This window comes from Podarcis bocagei (genome assembly GCF_964188305.1).
Source record: "Podarcis bocagei genome assembly, chromosome: 16".
Classification (NCBI taxonomy): domain Eukaryota; kingdom Metazoa; phylum Chordata; class Lepidosauria; order Squamata; family Lacertidae; genus Podarcis; species Podarcis bocagei.
In genome coordinates this window covers 2801232-2822928 of record NC_138142.1, presented here as the reverse complement: position 1 = coordinate 2822928, position 21697 = coordinate 2801232, and the positions used below count along the sequence as shown (strand labels likewise).

The 21697-nt window shown below is 47.1% G+C and overlaps 1 protein-coding gene across 1 annotated transcript in view; it reads left to right on the top strand.

Annotated features, from left to right (window-relative positions):
* The first annotated feature begins 421 nt into the window (after window positions 1-421).
* The window catches only part of AACS (acetoacetyl-CoA synthetase), a 59852-nt gene continuing 38576 nt past the window's right edge, over window positions 422-21697 (top strand). Inside the window, exons 1-4 of the mRNA XM_081174464.1 lie at window positions 422-675; window positions 6813-6916; window positions 11422-11542; window positions 16154-16267. Of these exons, the coding sequence (XP_081030590.1) occupies window positions 558-675; window positions 6813-6916; window positions 11422-11542; window positions 16154-16267 (457 nt within the window). The 5' untranslated portion in view covers window positions 422-557. The remainder of the gene's footprint in view (window positions 676-6812; window positions 6917-11421; window positions 11543-16153; window positions 16268-21697) is intronic.

Below are 21697 nucleotides of genomic sequence, written 5' to 3'. Positions count from 1 at the left end.
TTGCTGCTGCTTGTATTTACTGTCACTTTGGCTGTAGCTGTCTCTGATTAATAACAGAGCAGTTGAGGTAGGTGCAAGCTAAAATCTTTTGCATCTCTTTTTCTGTAGATGTGTCTGTATATGCACACATGACACATACAGAGAGGTACAGTACAGGAGATGCACAGGCATATGCATGTATATACACATTGCACAATTTATATACTTACAGTCATAGATCCGGTTTTATAAACGTACATACATATAGATAGATTTACGCTAATCCCTTTGGCAGCTACTACTGCTGTGAATGCACCGCTTTCTATACCCCGCCCTTATTTGCATTGAAAAATAGACCTAGTTCCGTGCATGCACTCTTTCCTCCTCCTCCTCCATCAGCAGCCCTGGCGGAAGCTTACCGGGGAAACGGGAGGTGAGCTGTCCCTGAAAAGCTGCTTGCAGGAGGCGGAGCCCCCCAGTCACTCGCCCAGCGAGGAAGCGGCAGGGATTCCCGCCGGTGCGTTGCAGCAGCAGCAGCAGCAGCAGCAGCCCTTGCCTGAGCTAAGCGCGACCTCGCCATGTCTGGGGCGCCGGAGATCATGGAATCGCAGGTGATGTGGGAGCCGGACTCCAAGCGCAACACCAATATGGACCAGTTCCGGGCGGCGGTAGCTGCTGCTTACGGGATTCCCCTGGGTGAGTCTCTGCTGCCTTGGCGCTCGGGCGCAAGCTGCCCTCTTGGCGCCTGCCCGGGGCTGGGGCATCAGGCGGCGATGCCGCGAGGCTTGGCTCTTGGGGGGGCAGAAGGAAGCGTCGCGCCGGGGCGGGTTGCCGGGGCATCTTTCCTTGGTCGGGCGCCGGGTCTCGCCCGCGGCCAGTTGGCCACTGGGGCGAAATGGAGCCTCCGCGTTCAGGGGAAGTCTATCTCTGGGTGGCAGGGCTGGGGGGGGGGCGGGCGGGCTGCTGCCTCGACGCCTCGCTTAGGGGTTTCCGTGAGCTGCTGGGCAGAGCAGTGCCCGGCAACCTGGTGCCCGCCCGAGGTCTTGGACTAGAACTCCCATCAGGCGGGCTGGGGATGAGGGGAGGCGCAGCCCAAAGGCATCTGGGGCGCATCTCAAGGCTGGCCGGGGGGACCACTCGCTTATGGGTGCTCTTCCGTTCAGAGCCCTTTCTGCATTTGGCCTTGACAATTTCACTTAGCATCTCTGTTCCTAGCTCAGACCCATGCCCCTTTTAAAGAAACTGTTGTGAAGAATTAAAAATGGGGCTTATAATGCTCTGAGCATGTGCAGAGTATTTTCCCATTTCTGCTGAGCAACCGCCCCCTTGTACTTCAGTGCCTCCTGTAGGCCTGAGTGAGGCCTGGCAACAGATTCTGAGAACCGGTCATTGTTGAGAACCCATCCCAAGCCCTTGACTTGCAGCGGTTCTCCTGTCTTGTTCAGTCACAAATGTGAACCCTGTACCTGTCTGCATTGGTTGGCTCCAATAAAGGGTGTAGTACAGGGAAGCTGGGCACTTGAAAATATTTATTTATTCAGGTATTCAGTCTCCCCCTCCAATTTTCATTGGAACAATTTCCCCCAAAGATTTGTGTATTTTTTTAAAAAATAAGATTCACAGCGATAAATGTAGATGTGACAACCGTGTTACCAGGTAACTGAAAAGAGCGTTTCCTTGGGCAAACAGTTCTGTTCTGTTTTGCAGGTGATGGGCAACTTAACTGTAGCCACCAATGGCCTTGCCTGTACTGAAGGGACTCGTAACACATGGGCCAACATTTTCAGTATCTGATAACAGTGATATTTAATTTTAATTGTATTTATTAAAGTTGTGTTTCACTTGAAGATCTCAGGGTTGTTCATGGCATATAACATACAGAATAAGACCACAAAGTGCATAATAAAAACCAGAACAAAGCAAGCCAACAACACCCCCTGTATAGAGGAGACCTAAGCTGTGGTCTAGCAGGACCATGTGAGCTTGTGGCCTCCCGGGCTCTTCCCCTGGCTTTTTTGCTGCCCTCTTGAGCTGAGCCAAGTTTGGCTGAAAGTGCTGTCCTAACGGGAGCTGCTGGCTAAACGATCATCTTGCTCAACCTTGGCTGCAGCTTTGGGTCCTCTGTGAGAAAAGCAACCAACAAATATAAACGTGATATTAAAGTGGGGGGCGCAGTATTGAAGGTCATAGTACAGTTGCCAAAGATTCAACAATGATTTTGTCATCATGGTGGAGGGAAGGTCTAAGTCTCTTAAGCTTCAATGGGTGCACCTTTGCTCTGTTAACTTTCGTGGGGGAAGGTGGCTGATCTTGTCATGGCAGGGCAACACTCACACCCACCCATAGTGTTGGACTGGGATCTGGGAGACTTGGGTTCAAATCCCCACTCACTGGGTGATTTGGGCCAGTTCTGCCTCTTGGCCTAACCTACCTCACAGGTAGGTTGGGAGGATAAAATGGAAAGGAGGAGAGGTGTGTACACCACCTTGTGACCTTTGAAGGAAAGGTGGGATATACATAAAATAAATAACTTTTTTTTTTAATTGGGCTATCACCTCCTGTCCTTTAGTCTTTTTTCTGTTTTCCTTGTCCCAAAGAAATAAATCGACTATGCAGTCCCAAAGCAGGGGATTAATGGCATCTGTTTACCCTAATAAAGCCTTGTCTTACCTGTGAAGCTTAGAATGAGGTGGAAGAGTAGAGCGTGCTGAATTTTTCAACTTTCAAATTCCCAAAATGAGCGGTGCTAAAAAATTCTAACATGACTTGGGAATTCAATCTATATTTTGGTTAAATTGATATGATTTAGTTTTGCTTGGTAAATTAAATGTGTGTAAAATTCCATCAAAATCATTAAAAAGAATTGCCAAGTACTCATGTATAATATATTAATATTTTTATCTATATATTATACATATTTTATATTACCTGACACTTTCAGAAGGTAAAATTAAAGTTTTTGGGTTTTCCGAGAGCAGTTTATATCCTTTTTAATCAGACATAGATATACCAAGCTAAATGTTGTCCAGACACAAACATAATAACAGATTTGAATTCTTCACACCCAAAAACATATTTTTAAGATTCCCTCGCTGAGGAAGTTTGCAAGTATTAAGTTTCTCCCCCTAAAATGACACACCCTTGTGGAAGAGTTCTAAGGTGATAGTATGGGTTTTCACTTTGGGCTGCAGGATGCATTTAATAATAATAATAATAATAATAATAATAATAATAATAATAATAATAATAATTTATTATTTATACCCCGCCCATCTGGCTGGGTTTCCCCAGCCACTCTGGGTGGCTTCCAAAAGAATATTAAAATACTGTGATACATCAAACATTCTGAAGCTAACACCAAAATTCTGCATTACAAGTAGAAAATCAAGACACGGGGGAGTGGGTTGCAGTAAGACTTTCTCCCCAAGGAGTTACTTCTTTTTTTACATGCTAGAATGTGGGAGACCAGTAAAAAAGGAAGGAGAAAGGACGTTCTCTGCTAAGAGTCTGAAGTGATCTAGTCCATTCTCCCACCTTATTTATAGACCTGAAATGGGGACAGTCACAGGAGCATAGGAAGCTGCCTGATATCAGTTTGGGTTATTGGTCCATTTAGCCAAGTACTGTCCACACGGACTGGCAGCAGTTCTGCAGGATTTCAGGGAGGAGTCCTTTGCAGGCGTTAACTTGAGGTGCCAGGGACTGAACATGGGACCTTCTGCTTGCAAAGCAATTGTTCTGCCATGGAGCTACTGATGCTTCCAGTGAATATAGGAAGCAGTCAAAGTCTGCTACAAAGTCATTCTATCAGTCCATTTAGTTCAGTATTGTCTCTACACTAAACAAACCTTTGATCCCCACCCTGCACTCAGCTCTCACCTGTGGCTCCTAGAAGCTTGCCACAGTGGCCACACTCTGGGAAACGGCTTTGACTGGCCAGCTAATCCAGGTGTGAGTAGCTGATGGGTCTCAAACCTTCAGTGACTTAGGGACTTCCCCTGCATAAGAAGACAGGTTCTGGAGGATTGAGTGGACAAGACCAAGAGTGGGTCCAATGGTCAAGAAGGCGGTTTCTGCACGTGCTGTAGAGGGAAATGTGGGGCAGATGGGGCTTGTCAACCTGGGAAGCTTAGCCCACCTAGGAGAAGGAAAGCTCTGATCCCAAACCTCTACTGTCTTGCGGGATATCTTCGGGAGTAGTATAGACTAGTGAGTAAACCCTACACAAATCTGGAGTCCCTAAGGCGGTTGGATGGCATCTTGTATTCCTGCAGCCAAGCTGGTGCCAAACGTCTTGCTCTGCTTTCCTTTGGACCACATCAGCCAGGCCAGGGGGGGGGGGGGGCTTGTCATCTAGGCAGCCCAGGCCCTCCATGCGCACTGCCCAGGCTTGTGCCCTGGAGAGGTCACCTGGGGGGGGGGGCTGCTACTGCAGCAGTTTGACTTCATCCCTGGAGGTGCACTTCATTGTCTCTCCAGACGGACGGCCGCCAACTCGCAGAGGCTCTACACTGACCGGCAGGGCTTTCCAGGGTTTCTAGCAGAGGATATTGCTAGCCGTACCTCAAGATGCTGGGGATGGAATCTGAGGCCTTCTGCATGCAAAGCAGATGCTCTCCCACTGGGCTACAGCCCTTCCCTTCACAATCTAGTGGTAAGCCCTTTTAAAGTGAGCGGAATCGGCCAAGATCTTGCTCTTCTTCCAATGGGCTTTGCAGTGGATTCTGCCCTGGTCCAGATCTGTCCATATGCCACATTATGGCATTCGTATTACAGTCATACCTCGGGTTGAATATGCTTCATGTTGAGCGCGTTCAAGTTGCGCCCCGCGGAGTGCGTTACTTCTGGGTTTTGCTGCTCACGCATGCGCAGACGCTCAAAATGATGTCACGTGCATGCGCAGAAGCGGCGAAAAGCGGTGCACGCGTCCAGACGTTCTGTTGCTAGTTACATTTGCTTCTGGATGCGAATGGGGCTCCAGAACGGATTCCGTTCGCATCCAGAGGTACCGCTGTATATCATATACTGCTTACTTGCCAAAGTGGCTTTTTAGAGGTTTGCTGGTTTTAAAACCAATTATGAGAAAGATAAGCACAAATAATTAGAATACTCAATAAAGCAGTTCCACCAGAACATTAAAATAAACACCCACAATTAAAGTGTGCAATTAAACAATGCCATTAAAACAGTTCAACAGTAAAAACGGCAATTAAAACAGGAAGTTTGGGTCAGGAGAATGCTTGTCTAAATTGGTGTGTCTTCAAGAGCCAATGCAGTGTCCGTGGCACCCAAAACCTGCCATCCGAAGCGGAGGGCTGTTGTTTCTCTCTGCTTCTCCATTAAACCGTGGCCTTACAACTAAGTTAAAACTGTCGTGTCATTTTCAGGCAGTGTGAGGACAGCCTGGTGGCCCCTGGGTGATGAGCTCATTTTAAGCTCCACTTCTCGAAACCCTGTTGCTTTTTCGTCTCTGTAGCATCTTTCCTCTTCATTTCACTGAGTAAATTAGCATCTTCTGTTTGTGCTTCGTATTTAGCAGGCTGAAGGCCCACAAATGTGGAGGTTGGCTCTTTGGCGGACCTGGGGCATATCTCCCGGACCATCAGAGCCGAAGATTAATTGTCCTGCCCCCACCTGCCCGCAGTCCACCTTATCTCGCTTTTTGCTCCCTAGGAAAGCAGCAAAAGGGTTGTTTGTTTGACCTCCACCTTTTATAATGGCTAAGGACACACGGTCCTGCTTGATTTCCATAAGATCCTCAGGTGTCTTGACGGGAGAAGGCAATATTAGCCATTTCTCAGCAAGCAAATATGGGAGCTAATGACTTATTGAAGAAGAGAGAAAGAAGCAGGTGGCTTTCCCAGTTTAGCCAAGATTGGAATTGTGAAGTGGTGAAGTCTTGTGGTGGCCTGGCGTCTCCAGCTCTGGGTGGCTAAAAGCTCCTGTCTGAAACTCTGGAGAGTTACTGTAGAGACACCATGGACCTAGATGAACCAGTGTTCTTACGTAGCATAAGGTAACTTCCTATGTGACTCCTTGCCCAAAGACAGTTAGCACCTCAGTCTGTGGCTTGGGCTAGGAGTTCTCTCATTGACTAATTGCCCAGTTATTGGGGGCTATCATAATGCCTTATATCGATTGGCCCTGAGTTGGGCAGGGAAAGGGCCTTCTCACTAACCACATGCATTCAAAACAGTATGAGCACTTGGGATTTGTGTAGGGTTTGTTCCTGAGCCTTTTCTTCCCCCGAAGATACCCCGCAAGGCAGCAGAGGTTTGGGATCAGAGCTCTCTTTCTCCTAGGTGGTTGATGAGCCCCATCTGCCCCACATTTCCCTCTACAGCACGTGCAGAAACCGCAGTCAAAGCCATTTCCCAGGGTGTGGTGGCCACTGTTGCAAGCTTCTAGGAGCCACAGGTGAGAGCTGAGTGCAGGGTGGGGACCAGAGGTTTGTTCAGTGTAGAGACAATACTGAACTAAATGAACTAAACCAGGGTGGACAGACTACCCCAGAAGGAGCATGGCATGCCCTCCACCAGATAGTACAACTCCTCCCCTAACTCCTCCTACGTCCCAATAAGAAGTAAGATTCATATTTATATCTTGCTTTTCTGTAGGATAGCCAAAGCGGTTTATAAGAAGATAAGGCATGCACACATTATTTTTGTGTCCTATCCAAATGAAACAGAATAAAATTGGAAACAGCCCAATAACAACAAAATGGCAAAATCTGAAACAATTAACCTTAGGCAGCCAAATCTTAGGCTGCAGATTGTTTGCACGTTGTGTTATAGATTATCATTGAAATAAAGATGTCTATATTTACCCTACAGCCAACTACAATGAATTGTACCATTGGTCGGTGAATCACTATGCAGATTTCTGGGCAGAATTTTGGAAGTTTAGTGGGATTGTCTTCTCCCGCCTTTATGATGAGGTAAGCCATTAGGGATCTGATCCTCTTGCTTTATTTATTATTATTTGGAAAGATTTACAAGCCGCTCAGTCTAAAGGCTCTTGGAAGCAGTGCACATAATAAAATTGTAGCTAAAGCACAGCTAAAATACACCAAACAGACACACACACACACACACACACACACACACACACACGAGTAATGATTAAAGCACAGTTTTTAATTTCAAAGATTTTGCACTGCATCCAGCATTCTCTGCTCGTGCAAGTGTGAGTCTGAATGCTGCACGACAGAGAAATCCAGTGCAACAGTTGCACAACAGTAGAAACACATTGTGTGACAAAGTTAACCACAACCTACTTGTACAACAGTGTTCCACAAGTGCAAAACATTTCACCAGTGGGACAAGTATTTTGCTAAGTGACTAAGAATTATTTCATGCCCCCATTTGCCCCACCGCTTTCCACTGGGGAAACCTGCAGTTTAGCGCTGAATTGGAGCAAAGGGCAATAGGCTTTTCCACGGAGTGTTCTGATCTAGTGCTAAAGACCAGGTGGGGCAAAGGCTTGGAGCTGTGCCTGCAAAGCAAAGCACAAGGGGAAAACTGTTGGTGGGAGTTGTAGTTCAGCAGCACCTGTGGGGCCGAAGGCTTCCCCCACCTGCCCCTGAGGTTAAAGAGACCAGCAGTGACAGGACAGTGGGGCATGCATGGATCAGTGGCAGAGAACAAGTTCTTTGTGCAGTCTTTTACGTATATAAAACATTTCATGGCTGCCTTTCAGAGCAACCACCCTCCAGGTGCTTTGCATCAAAATACACATTTCAATAATATATCATAGGCTTAAAAACAGTAGTTAAAAAACTGGGTCTTTTATCAGTTTTTGATGGATCAAATATGGATTTAAGATATAAACCTCTTAATTTTTTTCTATTAGCTTGTTTGACCATATCACAGGTCTAGAAGAAGTAATCAGGCTTTTCTGTAAACATTTTGTTCAATAATGTAAAGTTTATTCTCATTTCTGAGAGATTGACTCATAAGTTACATGTATCTTGGGTACAGCTAAACTTCTGGATTTTGCCTCCATTTGGCAACCATATGTTACTTATATGACAGGCCAAGCACAGGGATGGCAAGTGCTGATGAAATATGGCTTTATTTGGTATTTATATATTTTTTGGTATTCTCTCTGTATCAGGTTGGTTTTTTGCTATAGCATCTAATTCATTGTGTAGTCTCTTGATAACGTTCTTTGTTTTATGAGGTAATGGATGTGAACCTTGGTTTTCTGTTTTGTACAATTTTCTTTCTTTTTTCATATATTACGTTCATGATACAGTTTTGAAAATTTAATATCTTTGAGCCAAGCCAAACAATCTATAGAATCTAATTAAACAGTTCAAGAACACAGTTTAAAAGCAACAGTAAAGTAACCACTCATACTAAAAAATCAGTGTGACCTTTAATTTTAAAGCAGCATCAGATCTGCTACAAGCAATTTGATGCAAGTGGATCTTCAAACCACATTTAAGCAATGGGATATTTTTCTCAGTGGAGAGGTTACATTAAGTAATATGTTTGACAGAATGTGTATGTGTAAAGACAATGGTTAAAACAAGCACCCTTAGATGTACTGCTGGTTAAGTGTTTAATGGTTATTGTATTTGTATTTAAAAACAAAAAAAATGTTTAACAAAAGAAAGAAACACGACATATGGGGTGAGTCCTTTATATTTTTGGGGACAGGGTTTGAGTTCCCAAAATGAGGGAGGACATGTAGGTGAGAAAGTCCTGTCTGTGGAACTGGTTTTGCAGGTGGGCCAGTGAGCAATTTGAGTTAAAACGATGCCCTGTAGCAAGTGATCTGAGAGATTTTTGCCTGACTAAGAATGGAGTCAAGTTCATCCTTCTGTCTCAAGCACCAGCGCAATCCTGGCTTGCGCTGGGAGCAAGATTAGGTGGTGCATTGCATGTGGAGAGATGCCAGTTGTCAATCTGGTCCACAACGTCAAAGTGAAACACAAGAATATTGGGGAGAGATGGGGAACCCTTTACTCTTTTCTGGGCTTATGCAGAAGAAAGAAAACTGAAGGCCTTTCATTTGGAGGCTGGGGCCCCCTCTGCACTATACATTTAAAGCACAGGTGTATAACCTCAGAGAATCCTGGGAGCTGTAGTTTAAGGGTATTGAGTAATGTTAGGAGGCCCCTATTCCCTTTCCAGAGTGATGGTTTAACAGTCAGCCCCTCTTCCAGGGCCAAAACTAGGCTTTCTGTCACATGGGGCAAAGACCCAGTTTGTCTTACACCCCCACTTGTGTTTGTGTGTGTGTGTACACACACACACACACACACACACACACACAACTCAACACGTTTAGTTCATAAAGGGCATAAAAAGTAGTTTGAAATAGGCTGGAGAAGAGATAGTCTCTCCAAATAGTAAAATTGTCTGTGTATATATCATTCAACCTTAAGTAGATCTTCTCAGAGAGTAATAGACCTTTTGATGAATTCTAAGAAGTATTATGACTGTATGTAATAATAATAATAATAATAATAATAATAATAATAATTATTATTATTATTATTATTATTATTATTATTATTATTATTATTATTATTAATAGAAACTGTGATAATTATCAGGCACATGCTAGAGAGTCCTATTGAACTCAGTGGGACTTACTTCTAAGTAAAAATGCTTAAGATTGCAGTATAAGATTGCAGAATCTTTACACAGTTACCTGGGAGTAAACTCCATTGAATTCAGTGGGACTTGCTTCTGAGTAGTAAAGGCATGCAGTTTAAGACTCTAAGGCAGGCATGGCCAAACTTGGCCCTCCAGATGTTTTGGGACTACAGCTCCCATCATCCCTATCTTAACAGGACCAGTGATCAGGGATGATGGGAATTGTAGTCCCAAAACATCTGGAGGGCCAAGTTTGGCCATGCCTGCGAGTCTAAGGAATAATATGAATAAATACTTAACAAGTTTTCTTTTAAAAATGGTGGCTGCTGAGCCATTGCAATTAAAGAATTTGAAGTGGATTGGCTACATTTTCCTTCCAAATCCCAGGAAGGGATAAATACAAAGTGCTTCGTATTTCAGCATCACATTTCTTTCATTACAGGTATTTTAATTTCAGAGGACTCAGTTTTTGTAGCTGATTGTATGCAGCAGTGCCCTCTTTATGTATTCACATGGTGTAAACATGTATGTTGTCCTCTAGATCCAAACACCGACACACACACACAGAGAGAGAGAGAGAGAGAGAGAGAGAGAGAGAGAGAGAGAACACACAAGCGGGCAATACTCCAAAGTGCTTCTGTTCCCCAAAAGGGCAGGAGGTGTTGTTCTGATCTCTTCACCACCTTTAATGGATCGCTGAGATGTTGAGGGAAGCAAAAGAAGAAGAAAGAAAACAACAAAACTTTCCCTTTTCAACTTTGCTTGGAGAGCAACCTTCTCTAGGATTTCTCTTTCACACACAGTTCCAGAAACAGACGGGGGGGGGGAGAGGAAGGTTTTCCTGCTCCCCCTTGCAAATGAGCAACTCTCTGGTGCTCAGCAGCCACAAGGAGGGGCATGGTCAGAGCCCCCCCCCCGCAAGCTGGGAGCCTCACTGGTGCCCCTCTAGAGGCTTCACCCAGGGCTGAGAACATGGCTAGCCCCCCCTAACTACAGCCTTGCCCTCTTCTCATGGAACTCTGGAAACTAGCTCTGTCAGGGGAATAGAGTGGGGGTCCTCTAAAGACACTCAGCACCCTGAACAAACTACAGGATTTTTGCCTGGTCGGTGGCGGGAAGCACGATACTGCTTTTAACTGTATAGTGAGTATGGAGCCCAAGCTGTGGGTCAGGCTGTTAGTGCCCAGTTCACAGTCCTGAAGGCGGAACCAGGGCAAAAGTGGGGCTTTTGTAATGGTTGCTTGCTATTCCCCCACTGCAGGGCAAGCAACCATTTCCATGGTTGGGGCCAAATGACTGAATGCGAGATAAAAAAGGGGCAACTTTGGAACGAGACTTTTTAAGGGGATGAGGCAACCCTAGACCATCCTTCTTCCAACCTGTCAACCTCCAGATGCTGTCAGAGTGAATCTCCCATCATCCCTTGCGGAATTTATATCGCTCTGTTCAATTTTGGAAAGGCTTTGTGTGTTTTAAAATAGAAGCAGTATTCTTTTAATAATCTGTCTTAAAATGGTAGTTTTTGTTTAAGCTGGCCTGGGACCTCGTGTGAAGGGCAGGTAAGAAAACTTGCTAACTAGACAACTAAAGCTTTGTCTTGTTGGCGTTGCTGGCTGGGGCTGCCAGGAGTCCCCCAGACTGAGAGAGGCTGTGTAGCAGTGAAGATGCCTGAAGGAGTGTGGGCCTTGAGGCACGGTGGTCTCTCACGTGGGATTCTGGTAATGGGGAAACAAGCCAGCCTGGATTTTGGAGTGTGGGAACTCTTCTCCACCCCAGGAGCAGATAGACCATGAAGCTCTTCGTTCCTAAGGATCCCCGGCCTTTTTTCCACCAGGTGATTGACCCTTCCAAGGGCATTGCAGATGTTCCAGAGTGGTTTAAAGGCAGCAGGTTGAACTATGCAGAAAACCTCTTAAAGCACAAAGAAAACGATAAAATTGCGCTCTATGCTGCACGTAAGTAGTCATTGTGAATCTTTGCTCTTGTGACACCTGTGATTCTTCTCTCTCTCTCTGTTTTCTGCTCCTGTCGTTTTATTGTGCTTTATTTATAATAACACGCACATTCATACAATTAAAGAACAGTAAGCTAAACATTAGCAACAGTCAGCCAGAGAAGTATCACTTGCAGTCGTCACCCTTGTGCTTCTACCAATATTTCTCTTCATTGCAAAACACTTCTTTCTATACAGTGGTACCTCGGGTTACAGGCGCTTCAGGTTACAGATGCTTCAGGTTACAGACTCCGCTAACCCAGAAATAGTACCTCGGGTTAAGAACTTTGCTTCAGGATGAGAACAGAAATTGTGCGGTGGTGGCGCAGCGCAGCAAGAGGCCCCATTAGCTAAAGTGGTGCTTCAGGTTAAGAACAGTTTCAGGTTAAGAATGGACCTCCAGAACGAATTAAGTTCTTAACCCGAGGTACCATTGTAATTTTTGCCTCTGGAAGACTCTTCTTAGTTGAATTTGTGCTCCCTTTTCTCTCTCTTTTTATCTGCTTGACTTGCAGCCCATTTCATGGAGTGGTAAAATAATCAGGCCAATTTGGGGGGGGGGGCAGAGTATTTTGATTAGCCTGGCAGTGTGTCTGTTGGGCAGACTTGCTCTGGGCTTCCCCTTGTTGCCAAATGCTTCTACCTACTTCCATAGAGACTCTTTCCCGCCCTGCAGGCTTTGTAGAGAGATTGCAATCCTCCCAAACTAGTTTGTCAGGCAGCCCTTGGCCTAACCTGCTCTCCCCTCAGGGCTTTTTCTCCCACCTGCTGGAGACGGGTTGTCTTAAGTAACCAGCCTCTTTGCAGAACTCCTAGTTCCCACAGTTGCTTGGGGGCACTGCTTCCTTTTTCCTTCCTGTAACTCTGTGTTTCTCGGCCTGGTGCCCGTCAGGTGCTGCTGAACTCTGGCTCCCACCAGTTCCAGCTGCCCAATGGAGGGCACATCAGGTTGGCGAAGGCTGCCAGTAACCCATCACAGATGGGGGCAGGTTTTTTGGATGAGTCTTCATCTTAATGCAGACTTGCAAATAATCCCATGAAACCTGCCTAGGCACGCCGGTTCCGAATCATTTAAGGGTTGCAGCCCAGCAGATGACCACTTACCAAGGTTGCTGCAGGATGGTGGCCTTTCTGCATGGGGGCTTGGTCTAGATGGCCTTTGAGGAGCCTTCCAACTCAACGATCCTACTTCTCAGGGGCAATTGGTGGCAGTCAGGCCATATGTCATGTCTCAGCTAGGGGGGTTCTCCTGAGAGAAAGACCAAGCAGGCTAGGACAGATGCCACCTGGGGGTGAGGAGCTGGAATTCTCTGACGAGGCCCATGAGGGACCACCCCATCCAGGATGGGTTTGGCTTCTGACATCAAGGCCACATGGGTCCCAAGCCAGAGGGAAGGTGGAGAAATGCCCAGTCCTCTGTTTTGATCGCTAGCTTGGACCCTGACTGTGGACTGTTCTACCTCTTGCCTGACCTTTAGTTTTGGACTCTGAACTTGGGCTGCTCCTGGATGCTACTTTGGTTGCCTCCCTGTTGGTGTTGCTGCTGGCAAGTCTCCCTGCTGGCTCAGGAGCCCAGTGGGAGCAGGAGACTGAACATCCTGGGGTGGTAGGTGGAGTCACACAGCCTTGTGGGACTTGGGTCACCTCTGCATCACACACTTAAAGCATGCGGCTTCCCCCTAAAGGATCCTGGGAACTGTGGTTGACCCCTCATACCACCTATAACAAGCTACAGTTCCCAGGATTACTGGGTGGGGTTGTGACAGGTAGCCATGTGCTTTAAGTGTGGTGTATAGAGGCAGGGGAAGCTGAGAGCCTTGCTAAAGGAACTGGGTGTGTACAGATTTGCATCAGGAGCAGGTAACAGGATTTCCCCACAGGCTCTCTTTGATGCCAGATGTACCATCCCTCCTCGAAGTGTGCAAGATGCAGGGGTGTATTGCTAGGCTGCATCGTTCCCCTCCTCCTCCACCTCCTGGTTCTTTATTCTGCTTAAGGAGATTTAAGGGCTAAGCTGGCGTGGGGTTTTTATAGCTCCAGGTTTAATGTCAGAGCAGGGCTTAAGCAGTCTGGCACCCAGAAGGACCAGTGACGGTCCTTGCCAAGTGTTTTGAGACCCGTTTTGGGGAAAGCTGGAGACCTCTGCAGCAGCTTCCACCACTTCCTTTGAAATGCTGCACAAGCAAGGTTTTGTAGCGCTTCTGGTGCTCTGTCCTCCTTGTGGTTAGAACGGCAGCTTGTGCTGGGCTTTGGGGCCGAGCGTGTGCAAGCTCTGACCCTCCAGGGGTTTCTGCCCGCCCTGGTCAGCATGGCCAGTGGTCAGGGAGGGTGGGAGCTGTATTTCATCTGCTTGGCAGTGGAATGGGCTATCTCAGAAGGTTTCCAAGCACTATTCAAAGTGTTGCTGCTGACCTTTAAAGCCCTAAATGGCCTTGGCCCTTTGCAGCAGAAGGAGCATCTCCACCCACATCGTCCAGGAGATAAAGGAGATCATCCAGGAGATGTCAAGGAGATAAATAACTATGCAACTTTTAGAAGACATCTGAAGGAAGCCTTGTATAGGGAAGTTTTAGTGTTTGCTGTTTTATTATGTTTTTATATGTGTTGGAAGCTGCCCAGAGTAGGGCTGGACAATGTTGGGTTTTCAACATCATGGCGATAAACCGCAGTGTTGAAGAAAGCTGCATTGGCCCCAGCCGGTGAGGTGCCGGATGAAACTGCTGCAGCCCTCACCATGGGAGCTCAGGCGCTTTCACTCAGCCCCTCGCAGCCTTTCCCAGCCTGGTGCCTCTCCCACCATTCCTGCCCTCTGAGCTGAAGGGAGCAGGGGTCCAAGGGCCCATGCAAGGTCACCGCTCTCCCAGCTCCTCCCTTACTGCGCTCTGGCTGGCATAATGGCTGCCAAAACCAGAGTAGATCTGGCCAATGTATCTTTTTTATTCTGCAAATAAAAAAAAATACTTTATACTATACTGTACTGCAGAGGTTTTCAACCTTTTCGAGTCCATGGCTCCCTTGACCAACTACATCCTTTCTGCAGCCCGCCGTGGGATCAGCACCCCTGACCATCATTCAAGCCCAGGAGCCCAGTTAGGTCACCCTTTGCCAGCAGAGCTGGCAGCCTCTCACCCTTTTTCAAACACCCTCCCTTGTGGAGGGTTCCCTCAGCCTCCCCTCCTCTCCTCTCCTTGGGAGTCCTCCAGGTAGCCGCTGCTGCCATCCCTGGTCTCTGAGCCGCCACCCCCCAAGAGAGGTGCCTCCTCACACTGCCCCACAGGGGCCTGGGAAGAGGATGCCCCCAGCCATAGTGGCCCGACAGAGACTGGCCAAACGTGAACACGAGGCCAGCACCTTACCTTGGGAGGCAGCAGCAGGCGCTGCCGGGCTTGCAAGATGGATAGGCTCCCAGGCAGGCCCTGCACACAGCAAGCACAAGAAAGGCCAGCGCAGCGCCTGCCTGCCTGGCCTCCCACTAGTCTGTCCATTCCCAACAGCAAGGGCTGGCGGAATGGCTGGCTGGACTCCCTCGTCCGCTTGCTTGCTTACTCCAAGGCTGCCTCAGCTCCTGACAATCAGCACCCCCTGGCCAGCCCCAGAGGTCCATTCGCCTGGGGAACTTGTAGCCAGGGCTGCTGCAACAAGCAGCTGTGCAAGCCTTTGGGAGGCAGAGATGCGAGAGGGCATCAGAGGAGGGAGGAAAGGAAAGAGGGACAGAGGCCAGCGTTGCCCACAGCACCCCTGACCATCATTCAAGGCACCCCAGGGTGCCACAGCACACTGACTGAAAGCCACTGCTGTACTGTACTGTACTATACTGTATAATTATTTTGATACTGTGCTACACTACACTACACTCAGTGCTATTTTTCTAGAAAAAGGGGTGCCAGAGCTCACCATGAACTTCTCCCTTGTTCTCTTAGAATGGCAATGGCACCTACCTGAGAAGTTCTGGAGTTCAGCTCCGGTGAGCTCCAGCTGGAAAAAAAGTCCTGACTACCCTACACTGAAATGCTTAAATGTTTCTTTTATTGTCCTTGAATCTTCCTGCCACCCGTGCCCTCCTCTCCTGCCACACCAGTGTGGTCTGGCATCTCCAGGGAGGGCTGGGAGGGACTGAAGCCCAGGAGAGTGGCTGCCAGTTGGTGTAGACAATACTGAGCTAGATAGACCAATGGCCTTTCTGAGCACAAGGCAGTTTCTTAGGTAAACTGGATAATATTTTCAGTTTGTTCAAGTGAGAAGGAGCAATCCCAAACGAGGGAAATCATTTCCGCAAGGTGATGCCATGGCCACTAAATTAGACTTCTTTAAAAGGGGGAGTAGACAAATCCGTGGGCGTTGAGACAATCAGTGACTACCCTCTTCTGTTTCTAGACCAGCGCTCTAACCACTGCACCTCCCTGGCGGTCTTTTGCAGCTGCCCATTGGGCACTGCCCAAGTCTTGCAAAAGAAAACTCTTTCCTTGCAATGGCCTCCCCGCCCGCCCGCCTGTCTGGTGTTCTTTGAATCCTAATGTAAACTTGCTAATGATGGGGCTTGCCTCCTTCAAACTTTCCCCTTCTCCTTCCACAGAGGAAGGCAAGGAGGAGATCGTGAAGGTGACTTTTGAAGAGCTGAGGCAGCAGGTCGCTCTCTTCGCAGCAGCCATGAGGAAGATGGGTGTGCAAACAGGAGACAGAGTTGTTGGTGAGTCAGCCTCCCTTTTCAAATGCCCATCCTCTAGGTAAACAGAGACTGGGTACTTGGGATGCTAAGCTGCAGCCCCCCCCTGATTTTGTGCACACATTCATATGAAGGAACCTTTTATGCCTTGAGTTTATCTTGGGCTAAAGTGAAATCTTGGAGCCCTGGCTCTTGGAGGCTTCCCAGACTTCCAGCTCCAGAGGGGAAAAGAGTGAAAGCAGCATGGAGCAGTGATGCAGCATCTGCAGCTCTCTAGATGTTTAACGAACTCCAACTCCCATCAGCCCCAGCCAGTGTGGGCAGTGCTTGGGGGCTGATGGGAGCTGTGGTCCAGCAATATCAGCAGGACCACCAGTTCCCCATCCCTGCAGTAGAGGAAGATAGTGATGCTTTGACAAATCACGCTCTTTCGCTGCCTGCCATGTTCTTTGCATCAGAACCTGACCCCTCTTGACAAGGCCAGGGACCATACAAGTCTGTCTGCACTTCCAAAATGTCTCAGCGTGAAACAGGACTGTTGACTGGGTTATAAAGATCAACTAAAAGTCTTGCATCTTATGCAATTCTCAGAATAGGCACCCTTTCTCCCCTGCCCCACTCCCTCCTTTTTTGAAGCGTTGAAACAATTACAGTTGCATTTGGTTATTATCCTATACAGCAGGGATGAGGAACCTGTGGCCCACCAGATGCAATTGGACTCCCAAATCCCGTTTGCCCCAGTCAGCATGCCTAGTGGGTTGCGGATTATGGGAGTTGTAGTGCAGCAACATGTGGGGGACCACATATCCCCTTTCTTTGCTGTATAGTATATGAATAACAGCCTCAGCCTCTGTGTGCCAAACCTTATGTAGCCAAAACAGCCCCATCCACATGCAGCAGAGAGGGATCAGCAAAGTTGGATGAATACCTAAGTTTGCAGAAGAAACCCCAAAATAGCCCTTGGGCAGAGCTCAAAGCATCACAGTAGCCTCTTAAGATGGGCCTCTGCCTACCTGGTGTCCTCCAGAAGTTTGTTTGGGTCATCTAAGAAATTAATATGCCTCTTCATTACAACCATTTCCAAGCGGTATACAGAAGATGCGATGCAGAAAAGGGCAAAAATCTGTTAAAACTATAAAATCAGATTTCAGTTAGAATGTCTGCTGGATTTTTAAAAAAATCTTCAGTAGGTGCTAGAATTTCAACAGGGAGGGGAAGCTGTCTGAGGTAAACTGGAAGAGAGTTCCAAAAAATTGATTTGATTTGATTTTGACTTATTACATTTATTTTCATTCAAATGAATCCGAAAGTGGCTTACAAACAATAAATAATAATTACACCCTAGAACATGTAATAAACATCACAAATACAGCATAAATCATATAGAATAATCAACAAATCATCCATAAAACAATTACTCTGTTAACAAAGCAATGACTAAAAAATAAGTGAAACAGCACAATTAAAGCAAGTCATATTATCTGATTAACAAATCAAGGCAGTGTTTATAATCCATAAAACAATATTAACAAAATAGCAGCCAAAAATTAAACTAAGTGCTGTTAAGTTCATACACGCATTCTCCACACCCTCATGACTCATAATGACCCACTCAGTTCAGCTCATTAAAATACAGCTCATTAAAACTGGACACGCAGCATTGAATGCATGGTTCCGGTGGATTTGAGCCTTGCGTCTGAGCCATGGAGGGCCACTAACAGTGGCTCCCGTGAAGACTAGGTGATCAGGTAGGGATAGATGGCATCAGGCGGTCCCTAAGGTATCCTGGACCCAAGTTACAAAGGGTTTTGTAAACCAATACCAGAACCTGGGACCTGACTCCAAGCAGCAGATGAACACCAGGGAAGGCGGAAGTTGCGTCACCAACTTGTCCTTTGTTCTACCTGGGGTGCTGGCATGCCTGTTGCAAAAGCCAGCCTAAATGTCCTCTGTCGTGTGAGGCAACGTGGCTTTCGATGCCCCACTGCTGCAAGCATTTCTGCTGTTACCTGCCTCCCTCGCAACACTTCTTGAGCAATGCAGGTGGGTGAAAAGGAGCACAGTTGCACAGTGCTCTCTGATTGCGCAGAAAAGGTTTTGCAACTTGTCTCCTCCTCCTTCTTAAGACACATTATTTTTAATTCCAAATATTACAGAAAGAAAAAAGAAACTGTTTTGGGTCACATCAACAATGGCCTGTCAATCCAATCCATGGGTAGGCAAACGAAGGCCCGGGGGCCGGATGCAGCCCAGTCGCCTTCTCAATCCAGCCTGCGGATGGTCCGGGAATTGGCGTGTTTTTACATGAGTAGAATGTGTCCTTTTATTTAAAATGCATCTCTGGGTTATTTGTGGGGCATAGGAATTCGTTCATTTCCCCCCCCCCCAAAAAAAAATATAGTTTGGCCCCCTGCAAGGTCTGAGGGACAGTGGACCGGCCCCCTGCTGAAAAAGTTTGCTGACCCCTGATCCAATCCAATTGGATTGAATCGAATCATACAGAGACCATGTGTCCAAATAAATATCCAAGCACCATTGAGAAATGGATGGTGGGTGTTTATCCCTCTAATCTTGAAATATAAGTATCTTGGCAGCCATAAGTGCTCTCAGGATCCACTTTTGTTGTCCTCTGACCAAGCTCTAAACTTGGTCCTGATTTGGGGTGGGAGGTGGGCTGAATGACTTGGGACCCTTTCAGTCTGCACACCCAGGTCAAGTTTATTAATAGTTCAGATTCACAACTGGGGTGGGGTTACATTATTTTGCCTAGTGCCTTTCGTGGGGAGGGGGCCCTAGATCTGGAATGCAAAGTACTGGACCTCCAGCAGTCTTGCCAATTACCTTAACACACAGAAATCTCCATACAGAAATTCATAACTTAAATGCAAGTAACCTGCCTGAAATGTTGGTTTGCATTTTTACCACTACAGTAGTTGGATTAGTGTGCAACTTGTGTTAACATTTTAGTACTCTGCATAGCTTTTTCTGTCACGTTTCTTGTTCAGTTGACCCTGTTCCAGATGACTGCAAAGCTCCACCCAAATAGTTTAAAAACCTACAAGTTCAATGAGCCATTCACCCAAATACCATTTTGGGGGTCTATATCATTTCCATGCCTTAATTCACCATAAGGTGTGCTTTTAAACAGTATTCAGAAAACGCCTTCAGCTGTCTTCTCAAACTTGCTTTTGTTTGGGACTGATGTACAGTGGCGTTTGCATATAGTAAAACAGAAATACCATATTGGCCCGAGTATAAGTCACACCTGAATGTAAGCCACACCTTTAAAATTGGAGGGTGGGGGGAGAAAAAAAATAACCCCCCCTGAATATAAGCCGCTCCATTCCTCGCTGCTCCTGACTGCGTACTGGGGGGGGGGGGCATGCTGTGCTGCTGGCGGCCTTTCCCCTTTGTTCCTCTCTCCCTTTAGCCTGGAGAAGAGGAGGTTAAGGGGTGATATGATAGCCATGTTCAAATATATAAAAGGATGTCACATAGAGAAGGGAGAAAGGTTGTTTTCTGCTGCTCCAGAGAAGCGGACACAGAGCAATGGATCCAAACTACAAGAAAGAAGATTCCACCTAAACATTAGGAAGACCTTCCTGACAGTAAGAGCTGTTCGACAGTGGAATTTGCTGCCAAGGAGTGTGGTGGAGTCTCCGACTTTGGAGGTCTTTAAGCAGAGGCTTGACAACCATATGTCAGGAGTGCTCTGATGGTGTTTCCTGCTTGGCAGGGGGTTGGACTCGATGGCCCTTGTGGTCTCTTCCAACTCTATGATTCTATGATTCCCGGCCTTGGGGGAGAGGATGGGGGACTCTGCACAGGACTGGTGCTACTTTGCCGCACTCCTGGCGCTGTTTGCCCCACGGTCCTGGCTGCATACCATAAGGTCGCGAATATAATCCACACTTTAACTTTTCACAGTCAGAATTTGGGGGGGGGGATGAGGCTTATATTCAGACCAATACGGTAGCTTTTAGGGAAATGGTAAGTTGGAGATGTTATCCTGACAACATTGTGTAACCTCTTTTACGGGATGGCACAGAATCCATAAGATACCCATCTTATTGCACCTTTGGTCAGGTTTTAATGAGTGCACCTTTTATGAGAAGAGGAGGTCTTTTCTCTTGCATGGGAAACTGCATCAAATGTTGGCTATAAATGCTGTCAACCGCAAGCGATTCCAGACCATTGCTATTTTGGGGTGGGATTCTGTCACATACTGGCAAATTCAGGCTGCACAATTATAGTTGACTGGGAGGTCTTCAGCAGTAACCCCCCCCCCCCCAATTATGGAGGAATGCATTTGGAAGCGTGGGGTGACACTTGCTCTGATGAAACGTTGTTTAACCTTCCTGGAAACTAAGAAGAGTGGATGCTTCTTAAATAGCCCGAGGGACATGGCTGAGTGGCAGAGAACCTGCTTTGCCGAATGTCCCCAGTGCTTTCCCCAGCAGCATCTCTAGGCAGGGCTGGGAGAGAGCCCAGCCTGAAACCTTGGACAGCCACTGCCAGTCTGTGTAGGCATTGCTAAGCTACAGGGACACCTTTGTTCTGAATCGGTATAAAGCAACATCTTGCATCTGATTTCCCTGGTAAAGATGGACAGTCAACAGACAGGTTGTCCAGAAGTGTACTCAGCGTGCTCTAGGGCCAGCAACTGGGGTTGGCACCATTGGGCGCTGGGTGGGGCCTGATCCCTCAGCAAGGGGCATCCTCCTGGCCCCCAGAGCCTCTTGCCCTGCTGCTTACTGGCCCAGAGGGAGAGAGTGCCAGGAATGACTGGGGCTGAGCCAAAGTAACATCAGACTCCGCTGCCCTGCGTGTTGGTGGGGGTGGCAGGGAGTAGGAGGAGAGGGGCCCACAGGAGCTTGGCAGGCAGGAAGTCCCTGGTGTTTTTTGTGGCGTGAAGTATTATTTTATCAATATTTTATTTCTCAACCCCACCAATAAGATACAAGCCCCTCCCCAAACCCTCTTAGAGTACCATTTGAGCATGAAAAGAGCATGAGTTGTTATTAGCACCTTACACAGATGTTGACAATCATCATTCAGGATTTGCTTTGTATGCATCCTCTCCACATGGTATGTGGGATGCTGGTGGCTGTGTAGTGTCAAGCTTACCCCTTCTGCAACATCTGCATCAAGCATTCAGGGGCACCGTTTCAAAGACCTCACCCATTCAGCCATGTGCACAATTTTCCAAACTCTTGAGGCCACTTCCAACCTGTATTGCTGAAGCTGTGCAGTTGTGGGCCTGACAAGACACACTAAAAAGCAGGCGCTGGAAAGGGGATTCCCGTGCCTGCTAGCTCCGCTTCCTCCCCAATGAGGCTAATTCCCCAGATTATAGAAGTGTTTAAATGTACCTTGGGGCCTGAAAGAACATGTTTTGTTGCATATTTACCCCTTAAGCACAACACATACCCTCACCGAATGCAGCCTGTTCCT